At 27.2% G+C, this 12884-nt stretch overlaps 1 protein-coding gene across 1 annotated transcript; it reads right to left on the reverse strand.

The window, feature by feature from the left end:
- Nucleotides 1-241: 241 nt before the first annotated feature.
- Nucleotides 242-6139, reverse strand: LOC123214884 (homeobox-leucine zipper protein HOX3-like). The gene is made up of 4 exons (XM_044634894.1): nucleotides 5964-6139; nucleotides 5619-5830; nucleotides 5082-5161; nucleotides 242-722 (listed from the first exon to the last, which is right to left on the reverse strand). Exons 1-4 carry the CDS (start codon nucleotides 6052-6054, stop codon nucleotides 416-418), a joined length of 690 nt encoding a protein of 229 aa, XP_044490829.1. The 5' UTR covers nucleotides 6055-6139; the 3' UTR covers nucleotides 242-415.
- Nucleotides 6140-12884: the final 6745 nt, after the last annotated feature.

Raw genomic sequence — 12884 nt, forward strand, 5'->3', positions numbered from 1 at the left:
TTATATTAGATTAAAAAAAAATTAAATAATTGAAGACTTCTGAAAAATTTTGCAATTTTTAAATGATTAACAATTAATTAGGCATAAATGATTTAACATAATAAAAAATGAATTAATTAATATATTTTGAACATGGTGACACTCCAAAAGATTAATTAAATTACAAATCAAACCCAAAAAATAAATAAAACCAAGAAAAAATAAATTAAATAATAAAACAAAAACAAATACTAATTTTTACGTGGAACTAGACAGCATATTATATTTTAAATATCTATTTTCAAGATATTCTATTCATGCATTGCATACATGAACAATTGCATTTTCACATTAATCTTGTAAGTAATTTAATTAATTAACAATTAAACTACTATTAACATTCTCTAATCACTTTCTTCTTATTGATTTCTTTCTTCTACCGTGACTGGAGGGCGGCCGTCCCCAGTTTTGGGGACATGGTGGCGGTGATGGAGACGGCACCGTTTGTTTTGGGGGGGTCTTTGTCGATAACTGATGTTGTCACGCGTTCACACCGTGGACACATTGTGAGAGTGGATGCCAGAAGTGGCTGGCAACTGTGCGGTGATATCACTGTCGGCGGGGCCACCTTCATCGCCCGGAGCTCCTCCACTTCTCTATGTAGCCTCCTGTTCTGTTCAGTTAATGAAGTGAACCATCTCTTCAAGTATTCGCATTCCATTTCTGTTTGCTTCAGCTTGCTCCTGCAAAATTAATTACGTCTATTTTGTCATTAATTTTAATTGATTACTTTATGCTTATATTTTTTTAACAAAATTAATCAAACTAATTGAAAATTCTCATCTGACTAGGATGGAATTCGATTCAAACTATTCAAGCTCAAATCGAACTAGTCAAGTTCGAGCCAATAATTTGGTTTATTTTTATAAAATGAATCGAATTCAACTAATATCAAACTAATGTTTTTTATTTAAACTGATATCAAATTGAATCGAAAGATTTTATTTTCGGTTGGTGGGTTCAAATAAGATTTGATTTGATCTAAATCGGACCTTTGAATACAAAAAAAATCAGTTTGAAATTGATAAGTTAAGATTCAAACTCAATTTAAAAATAATTTAATTTTAAATTCAATCTAAACTAATTTAAACTTAACTCATTGATAAAAAGGAGATTAATCGTTAACTCAAACTTACTTATTCAATTAAAGTTTGAATACTAAGAAACATAGTACAAGTTTAGAAGGCACACACTTAATTAGAGGGCTCAAATGGGTTGAGTCAGTCTGAGACCTAATGAAAAAACTCAGCACAATAAGGTTTGACTGGTACTGTAGCGTGGCAGACTAGGCCTTGGGCCTAGAAACAAAGCCTATGGTCTAGCCGGGTCCATTACTATTTACATAATTATTAAAAAAATTAATAATTATAATATAAAATTTTATTTTTTATTAAAATTAATTGGCCCCAACGTTTATATATTAGGCTAGATCCTGCGTCTTATGAATTTTGTGGGTTAAGCTGACCTGAAGACCTGTTGTTGTGGGAGCCTTAGGCTCAACTTGATCTATAAGCCTAATTCACTGACACCTTTATGTTTAATTGTAATAATAAAATTATATATACATATTTTAAAATATATAATTATATATACAAATAATAAATATAATTTTAAATTATAAATAAAATAATACTAAATATTTTTTGTATATTTAAAATTTATCCAATAAACCACGTATCTTTTAGAAAATAAAAACGATTTGATTGTTGTAATCAACAAGTGCATCCAATGAACTCCAATTATTATAATTTAAATTGCTTGACCCGTCAAAACTGAAAAATAAAACGTACTTTTTTCTGATTGAAAATTAAAAAAAAAAAAAAAAACAGAAAACATAACAATAACGATGACTCTTCTTTAAGGCATTCAATAATAATATATTAATATTAATAATGTTTAAAACAGGAACTTAATTATAACATAATCCATAATTAATGCATGGCAATACCCAGTAGAGTCAAAGAAAGACCGCCTATTATTATGATCTGACTGGTACATATTAAATAATTTTATAAATAATTATTTTATTTAGACAATTACTATCATCGTAATTGCCTTTCTTTGGTATACGAAAACAAAAGCAGAGCTCCATGACATAACCAGAAAAGAAAAGAAAAAACAACCAAATCATTATTCATGGTTCATAAATTTGCTGAGCTACTAATTTGACGGTTCTTCTGTGTCTTCTTTCTCAAACATTTAATTTTATTTATTATTTATTGTTACCTTTTTCCATCTGAATTTTGTCACCTGTTTGTTCTTTGTTCTTTGTTCTTTATTTTTAGAGGAACCTCTTGAGGCGGCCTAACCGTCTTTTCGCAAGCGAGTTCTACTGTTATAATAAATATGAGTTTGAATTGAGTTTAAATAAGAATTAATTTAAATTAGATCCAAAATTATAATATTTAATTTAAACTTAAACTCGAAATTACTAAAATACAGTTATATCATTAGAGGATTATCAGGATAAATAGTATAACTAACTGTGTAAACAATTTTAAAAAACAAACGAGTTAAACTCAAATAGAACTATTGAGTTAAACATTTGACTCAAATTCAATTTATTTAAATCAAACAAATTCAACTCCAAGTCATTTTGGTTTAAATCCATCTCTATATCAAGTTAAGAAACCCCAAAAGACTAGTTAGAAGATTTACCATCAAATATTAGAGTCTTCTACTTTAGTAAGTGTCCGGGTATATCATACAACATTAATATGTACACTAAGTTAATTTACTTAAGGCCAAAAGACTTATTCCCACCCAAGGTTTAGTTTGTTCTCAAATACCCATCTGTGGGGTTAAAAAACCTAAATACTTATTCATCACCTAACTTCTATTAAAATTTTCAGTTAATTGTAAGAGTAAAACCGTCATTTTGTTATTATTATTAAATAAATAAAATTATATCTTATTCTTCTCCTTATTTTAAAAAACTAACAATTTTTCCACCTAAAAGTTTTAAAAGTTGAATTTTCCCCCTATTGGGGTTTACTTTCTTCCCCTCCCTACTCTAGTCAAGACCAGCCTTCATCCCATCCTTCTCCCTTTGTCATTGACAATGATGCTTGATGAAGCCCAACAAAGCCTTAATAGATGATGAATTGAAGACGAAGAAGCTGAATTAATGAAGCTTCTCCAGATCCATCAAATTGACTTCGTTCTTTATTGATTCAGCTCCTGACAAAGACAAATCGCATAATGAAAGCTTTGTTCTGTAGTTGAATCACACAACGGAAGCTTCATTCATAGTCGAATCGCATGATGATGTATGATGGAAGTTGGACAAAGAAGATTTGATGGATCTGGAGAAGCTTCATTGATTCAGCTTCTTCGTCAGTCGGGGCTTCATCAAGGGTCATCGTCGACAGTAGAGGAAGAAGGATGGGATGAAGACCAGTCTCGGCTAGAGTCTGGCTACCGAGAAGGAAGGGGAAGAAAGTAACCCCTAATAGGGGAAAATACAATTTTTCAAACTTTTGAATAGAAAAAATTTTTAGTTTTTTAAACTATGAAAGGAAAATGATATATAATTTATTTATTTTAATATTAATGATGAAATAACAATTTTACTTTTACAACTAACTAAAAAATTTAATATAAATTAAACAATGAATGAATATTTAAAATTTTAAAACCTCAGATATAGGTATTTGGTAATAAACTAAACCTCAGGTGGTAATAAGTCGTTTGGCCTTTACATAATAATAGAGTCAAACTTGTTCTCTATTTCCAAGCTTAATCAACTGTTCTAATTGTAGTGGGAAATTTATGTTTTTCTTTCGTTTTTTAGCCAATTGTTTTGTGATGGGTATCTTATCTCTACCTAATTGTTCATTACAGTCTTAATCAACAAGATCTCTCTCTTCCTACCACAATAGACATTCTTATTTATTTTACTTATTTTTTCCCCTACTTTTACTTATAATATTTTTCTTATGATAAAACTTGTGACTTTTGAGAGGAATAATATGGAAAATATGGATTTAATTATATTCATCTTATGTGTTTTCATTTTCCCATTATAAAAGAAAATCCCACTTGTTGAAGATGACTGCAGCTTCTTTGAAACTTTCAAAAGCTATAACCATTCAAACCAGACTTTTCAACATGTTCTAAGAATCAAACTTCAACGACACCAGTAAAAGCATTTATTTGACTTGCTAACTTATATATACAAGAAAGATTCACATTCAACCAAATTAACAATCTTTCGTTTTCCTTGTTTCTTCTAGATTTTCATATGATAACATATCATTTATATATTAAAAAATATGTATACATAATTTTATTGAAAAAATAATCTAGAAAACCAAATTATAACACTTAAACAAATATTATACTTTCATTGATTTTACAGTTTTTCCTTCAATAGGCATCTTGTGATGGAGAAAGAAACTCTATATTCTTATTTATTGTGAGATTTTTGATATTAATGCAACTCAGTCAAGAGGCTTGGGAAGAGCACCCGACATCATACTCACAGACAACGTCATTATTGATATTGTCTCAACTTGTATATTTAAAGTTGTGAGATATAATTATTTTAACTTTTATTAATCTCACGGTTTTACTTTTCAAAGACATATTGTTAGAGAGACGAGTTTATATTGAAACAAACTCTTGACTCCTATTCTATGGGGAATTTTGTCATCAACATTTGTCGAACAATTTCAACTAGAGAAAAAAAAAAGACAGAAAGAATCAAAATTATTATCATGGGTTTATATGTTACAAAAATGTGAACGCATGCATGCAAAATTTAGCAATTTTTGTTTTGAAAAATCACTTTCTACTTTATCGGAATAAGAGTACGATAATAAACGGTAGAATCTGATTCAGATTATACACTTTGCGATATCTATTATTCTGTCAACGTTTTGTGTTTTGTTAGCATCTCTATCATGGTGCCCTACTTTAATCCCAACTACCAATAAAATAATGAAAACTGTAGCAAAAGAGGCAAAAACAATGAAAACAAAAACAAAATTTCATGGAATCTATGCAAGCAAGCAAAGATAGATAGGGCACAGTAACAGTACCTGGCCCTCCGGTTTTGAAACCACACCTCAACTTGCCTTGGCCTCAGCTTCAACTCCATAGCCAATGCCACCTTCTGTTTCTGTAAAAAGGAGAGCTGAAGATTGTTAAAAGAAAGAACATTTATTGTGAAGAAATTATGTTTTTAGGAGTAATTATTTATATTCTTTTCAAATTAAATAAATTTATAATTTTAATAAAAAAATTGTTAAAAATTTATTTTTTATTATTAAAAAATTATAAAAATGAGAAAATTTTACCATCACCTATTGTTATATTCTTACGTTAAAAGTATTAATACTTTTAACAAGAATAAAGGAAAATTATAACTACAGACAATAACAAATTTTTTTTTTGATATTAGAACTTTTTAAATAAAAAAAGAAATTTTTAATCACTATTTTTTTATTAAATTTATAAATTTAATAAAAATATAAATAATTAATGGTCAAAATCACATAAATAATATTAATTTTTCTTTCTTAATGAATGACGTTTTTATGAGTGAAAAAAAGAGAGAAAAGGGTGAAGTTCCTTACGGGGTTTAATGTATGGTTTAGCCTGAAACTTTCTTCAAGAAGGCGAGATTGTTCTTTGGAGAGACGAAGCTTCTTCCTCGGAGGACATCCATTGCTGCTTTCTTCTTCGTCTTCCATGCAGGCCGCCGCCGTGTTCCAGTCCTCTTCTCCGCCTCCGCCTGACGGCACTTGGTTTATGTCTAAACCTTTCATTCCATACACTCCTTGATCACCTTTTACATCAAGCATGATCACAGATCAACATAAGATACTGATAGAGCTCTCTTATGAAGAATTGCGTATGCGATCATGATCATGATCACCAATAAAGAAATTGTATGAAGATGATAAGGCTAGCTTACTTACCGGAGGAGTTAGGATGAGAAGGAGAAGAAGAGAAGCCGTGGACTGATATCGTCAACTCCAAGCTAGAAGAGCTTTTAGGTAAATCCGCCATGAAAGTTGTTAAAAGCAGAAGGTAAAGAAGAAGAGAAGGTCCAGAAGACGGAGGAAAATTAAAAAAGGTGAAGATTTAAAGGTCAAATAAATAGGGAGAAGAGAAAAATAAAATAAAATTCAAAATATTTTTCATTTTGAGAAAGAAATTAATAATAATATATAGCTAGGGTTTTTGACTGAAGTCGTCAAGTCAGGGGGTCTGACTACCGTCGATGTGTGACACGTGTGATTCTGATTAAAAAATTGATGGTTGTTGGAAAATCAGCGGCAGGCATTTTTGTTTATAAGTGGGGTCGGTCTGATTGTCGGTTCAAAGGTCAGCTGGTGAAATCATTGGGAGTTTAGACTGGGGCTTCGAGCCATTTCTTAATATTTTTATTATTAATTATAAATGTTGTTTATTTATTTATTTATTTGTTTTAATTTATTTACATGAACACGTACAAATTTTGTTCTGACAATAGAAATAAAATCAACCCTATTTTGCTTTGTGAGTTCATTTTCATTGACCTTTGTTTATTAAATTCAACTGGGTCGTTTGTATTTTTGACTTTTTGATTGATTAAGTTGTTTGAATATGAATTTGATTTCGTATCGAATAAGCTGAGTTTAAACTAACGATTGGGTTCACTTTTGTAGATGACTCGAGTTTAAATTGATTATTTGAGTTTAAGATTATTAAGATTAAATCTAAAATTGTTTTATAGTTGACTTTGAAAATTAACTAGACAATCTCTTATCAGTTTTACACTAGTTTTTGTAACTTTGAGTTTATCTTGAATTAAGTCTTATTTAAAATTAAATACAGCTCAGTTTAATATTTAGCTCAATTCTAGTTGAATTCAAGTTGAAAACTCAGATCAAATTTCTCTCCAGTGACATTATACATCTTGTCAATGACTTTTCGATAACATTTTTATCCAGTTCAAACAAGTTTAAACTAACTATTATAAATTTAAACTGAACTCAAATCAATCTATGTTTGAGCTCAATGCAACTCGAATTCAACCTTAATTTTGTTCGAACTCAACCTATATGAAATTCAACCCTAATTGTGATCATCATTTTGATCTCGAGATGGGTAGTTACATTTACTTAATTAATTACACTTGCTTCTTTGGTGATGTAACTTGACATAATTGCAATGGAGAAGTCATTATTAATTGAACTCAGGGGTTAAATTTGAATTGAACTAACTCAGCTCCGCTTAATTTAAGTTAAATTCAAGTTGAAAGATCGACTTGAATTTATCTTTTGGTGATGATCATGGTTTTGATCTTGAGATGGGAAGTTACATTTAGTTAATTTATTACACTTTCCTCTTTTGTAACGTAACTTGACATAATTGCAATGGGGAAGCTATCATAAATTGAAGTCATGGAGTTTGGAGAAAGACTCATTAATGGAGGAAGTGTTTGGCTGTCACTTTTACCCATGCTTTCTTTCTGTGTTTTAAAGTGCTTTCATAATAAGCTCCTTCGGATCACACTTGAAAAGATTCACATTTTGGGTATTTGCATTTAATTTTTCTAATCAATATTATTATTTCTGCATTTAATTTTCTAATAAATTAATTATAATTCATTGTCATGATAACTGCACATGCACGTGTAATTATTTGTATAAACAAATTAAATATATATATATATATATATATATATATATATATATATATATATATATATATATATATATATTAACTAGAAATTTAACAAAAATTCACATATATGAAATATCCAATGTTTTTAAGTGAAATTATAGCATATGCTTAATTTTTTTTTAATTATAACCAAATTTTGGCTTGATACAATCTGGTGTGGATAAGAACCGAATTAAATCAAGCTTGAATACCTTCTTACATGAATTTAGGTTGAGTAAAAAATGAGACAATTTAAGTTCGATTTGAATTAATCGAGTTAAAGTTACGGATAATATGAGTTTGGTTTGGTGCTTAAGTTCAAAGTTCAAAACTTGGATCAAATTTATGACGGGGATTCATAGTTTGATTTGTGGTTTATTGATAAAAAGATATTATTTTATCTAATAATAAGTAAAACGATGTTGTTTTGATAATTATTTGATATAACTTGAATTTACCCAAATTGCAAGTTGAACCTAATCGAACTTCCTCTAACTCAAGTTTGACTTGGTTTAAAAAATAAGTTGGCACATCTGACTCAATCTCAACTTAAGATCGACTAAAACAAATTTGAGTCAATCTCAAACCAACTTTCAAGACCAAGTTAACACATTTCAAGTCCACCTTGGATATACCTTTTATTTGTTGGGAGAAGACTAGTATTTTCGTTTGAATCCAAGAAGACACTCTCAATATTTTTTTTTTCCCTTTTGGAAGATGTATTAGGTCTGGTTCAATCCAAACCGAGTTTAAAACAAGACAACTCAAGATCAACTCAAACTTAAGAGAGTATGTTAGAGATAGATTCAAGATCAACGAACTGAGACTTGAACATGGATTTAAAATAAAAATTTGAATTTAATTTGAGTTGACTTGAACTCAAATATTCGTGTTAATTCAAACTCAAACTCATTCAATACAAACTTGTATTTGAGTTTAAACAGTTCAAATCGAATCAAACTCTAAATATAGGAATGAAACAACCTATATGTTAATACTTCAAATATTGTTGTTCTGTTTTCCATATATCATAGAATTCAACTAAATTTTAAATTTTGTACTTGGGTGTTGATACAAACTTAGTAATTTTATTCTTCTCATTTATCTATAGGCTTTATACCAATATACATCAAACAATTGTCTTTTATGTTATTGATAATTTATTTTACAATTATTGATTTTGATATTCGATAAATGGTCGTCAAATAGTATATCGTAATGTATACCAAAATCTTTATTATTTGAATTTTGTATTCCCTATTGTGTGGTAGAATACATTATTTTAAACTATAACAATCAAAATTTTTAATTGTTATGTTATTATCTTGAAAATATCACAAAAAAGCCCAAAATAGTGACATTTCTTATATATATTTTTATCACGTAATCACTACTTCAAGAAGGCGTATGGTCCGAATAAAAAATGGATGTTTTATACTTAAAATTTAGGAAACTAAAGTAATAAACAAATTCTTAGAGGGGTTTGGTTCACAGTACATAAAAATTATTCTGATAATCTATTTTTTATTATTAAGATTAACTTTATTTAGTTTGTTAGTAATAAAATATTCTGGTAATCTTATATTATCAATAGTGATACGATAAATAATATATTTAAAAGGTAATCTTATTACCCCCTCTATCTTAAGTATTTAAAGATTATCAATATAATCTTAATTTTGTTACTATTTTATCCTTATTAATTTTTTAGGATAAAAATGCTTGTATTTTTAATTAATATAAAAGTAACATAAATGATATTTTATAATAATTATATCCAATAATATTTAAAAAAAATAATATATTAGTATTCTTTTATTATTTCTAATCAAATATATTAATTATTTATATTTATTAATTTTTATTAAATACAATAATAATTTATATCTAACCATCTTTTCGATATTTATTTTTATAATAATACTTTTAATATTTAAAAATATAAGTGATCAAAATGAAAAATTCATTTACAAGTAAAAAAATAAATAATTATTAATAATTTCACCGCATTTAATGTAATTTCCAAACATAATAAATACCTTTCAGAAACATTAATGACTTTTATATTAATTTCTGATATAAAGTAACATGAATTTAACACAAAAGCACTTTGGTTGTTGCCTGCCAACAAAGAAGGTGCTTTCCAGTAGAATTTATGCTGACATTATTATTATTGAAGAGTGAAACCATTTATTACGTTGGAAAAAGCATTTTGAATGTTTTGTACAATAAATTAATTAATCACAGTGCTTTTCAGTATTTACTAATTAATAATTAATAAATAGGCTGTAGTACGTATTGTCCCTACCAGCTAAGTCACCCACAAACACTGTAAGGGATGCGGGTTTATAATTTGATTCAAATAAATAAATTAATTATAATTTTGTTTATTTTGAATATAAAAATAATTAGTTAATATACATTGATTTTAAATTTAGATTTCGAATTGATTTTGAGTTGGGCATATTCAAATTCGGCCTGAATTAAAATTTTTAAAAAATTGCTACTTGTCTAATTAAAACTATTAAAAAAATGATCATAGTTATTAAAAAGGGTTTTATCATAGAATAAAAGACAGTGTTGAAGTCAAAAAGTAATATAGAGAATAATATTTCAACACTTAAATAAGCTAAATAAAAATTTTGCCAATTTAAATTGTTAATAATATAGAAAATAATATAATTCTTTTTTTAAAGTTACTAATAAAATTATTAATTAAACACTTTAGCCAATCTCAATTTGGCAATAATACAAATTGGAAAGATGATTCTTATGATTCTTGGAATCTTCCTTCTTATAGGTTTCTTTTTTATATAATTTTAAACAATCTTTTTCTCTTCATACACGAATCTATAATATTTTATATCTAAATAGATAAATATTAATAAATACAAATAAATTGACATATGTTATTATATAATTTTAAATTAGCGATCATATAAATAATTAGATTACTTAATTACATAATAACACGTAAGTTTATTTATTCCTATTTATATCTACCATTTATATATATAGTAATTTTCATGTATATATGTTTTTACAATAAAACTATACATACATATTTTTATACATAATTTAGGTATACAGATGATGTACTATTATGTGTTTGGGTAATTTTAAATTAAAAATAAAAAATACTTAATTATATGATGACATATTATCTATGTATCTAAATTATATACACATAAAATTGTTCTTGTTTTTAAATACAAAGTATTACCACTAACTTTTTTACATATCAATAGTAAAAAATTATAAAAGAAAACAAATTAAAAAAAATAAAATAAAACCTGTCTTTGGTGTCAATGATTTTTGTCAAGATCTTATTCAACAAAAAATTACTTTTAAAAAAATCCAAAAAGCAATTGAAAGTAACTACAAATTATGACTACCATGCAATACAATAGAATAAACTTGTTAAATCATGACATTGTGACTATCAAATTCTTCTATTATACTTATGATAAGAATAATCCCATTCATGATTCACCCTTCTTACTTTATAATAATTTATATTATGGATTATTTTTTTAATCATAAATAATAGATATTGGTGATTACAATGGATTTGGTAATCTAAAATTCTTAGTTTTTGTTTATGAGAAATTCCATTTGGTAAAGTCTGATCACCCTTTTTTCGGACAAAAGTCGACCATCAAACCAATATTATTTTCGAGAAACTAGCCAACAATTTATAGTCAGAATCACTTACTTTAATATGAACATATCAGAAAACGTTAACATGTACATTCAAGTCTATTTATGAGAGTATAGAGTCGAACTTGAGTATTTTGAGTTCACACTTTAGGTTTCGTATCTTAACCAACTATTTTGATTATGATAGAGATAATCTAATGCCAAAAAAGAAAATAAGTGGTTAATATTAAAGAGCCCTAATTATAAAGCATAGAAATAGGCACAAATTGTTTGTAATTTGATTTGTTCATTATGGGAGTGAGATCTAGCTAGCAACCACAATTTTAATACCCACAAGCTCAATTGGTCATTGAAATTAAATCTTTCACAGTCAAAATAGTGATTATATAGATATAATTACTATTTTGTGTGAGATAAAAATGAATGATAATTAGAGAGAAAAAAATTATGTATATTAATAATTAGTATTAATAATTATGTATTATCATATGATTAGATATTATTTTATCTCTAATACATAAATTAATACTCATTGTTCTTAATACATATATAAATTTTGTTAAAAAAGAATTTGTATATACATAGCTAAGCACCAACAAATGTGATAAATCTACTATTTATTTCTAAGTATTCAAAATTCTCCCTTTATTATTGAATTATTAGATTAGTTTCTAAGTAATTTCCTTTACTTTAATTAGGAGAGTAAACATTTCATATATATATATATATAAGATCTTTTTTATAAGAGAAACCCCACTTGATAGAGTCTAACTATTAAATTGGTAAACTTTAAGAAAATTAGCTCAACAACCCATCGTTAATGTCTCTCACTTCAATACAAAGATATCAAAAGATGTTAGTGTGTATTCTCAGATCCATTGTAGAGTGTGGAATCGAACTTGGGTGTTCTATATATTTGAAATCCCACACTTTAACCAGTTATATTACCTCTGGTTGGGTTCATCAAGCATACCCCATTTTCATTGCTAATCCTAGTTGCTACTCATTATGAATGGATGATCAATTAGTACTTTATCTAAGAAAGATATCTGAAATCAAAGATACCCATATTTGAAAGTAATGATGTATTGGATGAAAACCAATTTATGAATCAAAGCATAAGAGTATATCTTACTAAAATCATATCATATTTGAATAATTTAAGTAAAATAATGATTTCTCTCAATGGTACAATTTATTAAAAACATATTATCATTTAATAGTGTACATGATAAGTGTAAGAAAATTAGAATAATTATTTTTAAAAATATAATTATAATTAATTATAAGATAACATTCCATTATTGATTTGTACATTTATGCTTATTTTTACACCTTAAACATTGATATGGTCAAAAGATTTAGACAATTATTGCCCTAAACATAAAACCCAGTATGGCCAAAGGAAATCTAATAATGCCCATTGAAAATCCGAAAGAGCCACGTGGGATCATATGATTGGAGCCCAAGATCACGCCCACAAGTGATGTCACATTCATCCTACTAGAAGATGAGCATCACAAGTCACA

Source organism: Mangifera indica, chromosome 4 (genome assembly GCF_011075055.1).
Source record: "Mangifera indica cultivar Alphonso chromosome 4, CATAS_Mindica_2.1, whole genome shotgun sequence".
Taxonomy (NCBI): Eukaryota; Viridiplantae; Streptophyta; class Magnoliopsida; order Sapindales; family Anacardiaceae; genus Mangifera; species Mangifera indica.

Bases quoted from the DNA above. Each gene is read 5' to 3' on its own strand.
- LOC123214884 (XM_044634894.1), bottom strand. From the start codon at position 6,054: ATGGCGGATTTACCTAAAAGCTCTTCTAGCTTGGAGTTGACGATATCA. The intron at 5,831-5,963 runs GTAAGTAAGCTA...TTGATGTAAAAG, and splicing joins TTCTCATCCTAACTCCTCCG to GTGATCAAGGAGTGTATGGA. The intron at 5,162-5,618 runs GTAAGGAACTTC...TCCTTTTTACAG, and splicing joins TAAACCATACATTAAACCCC to AAACAGAAGGTGGCATTGGC.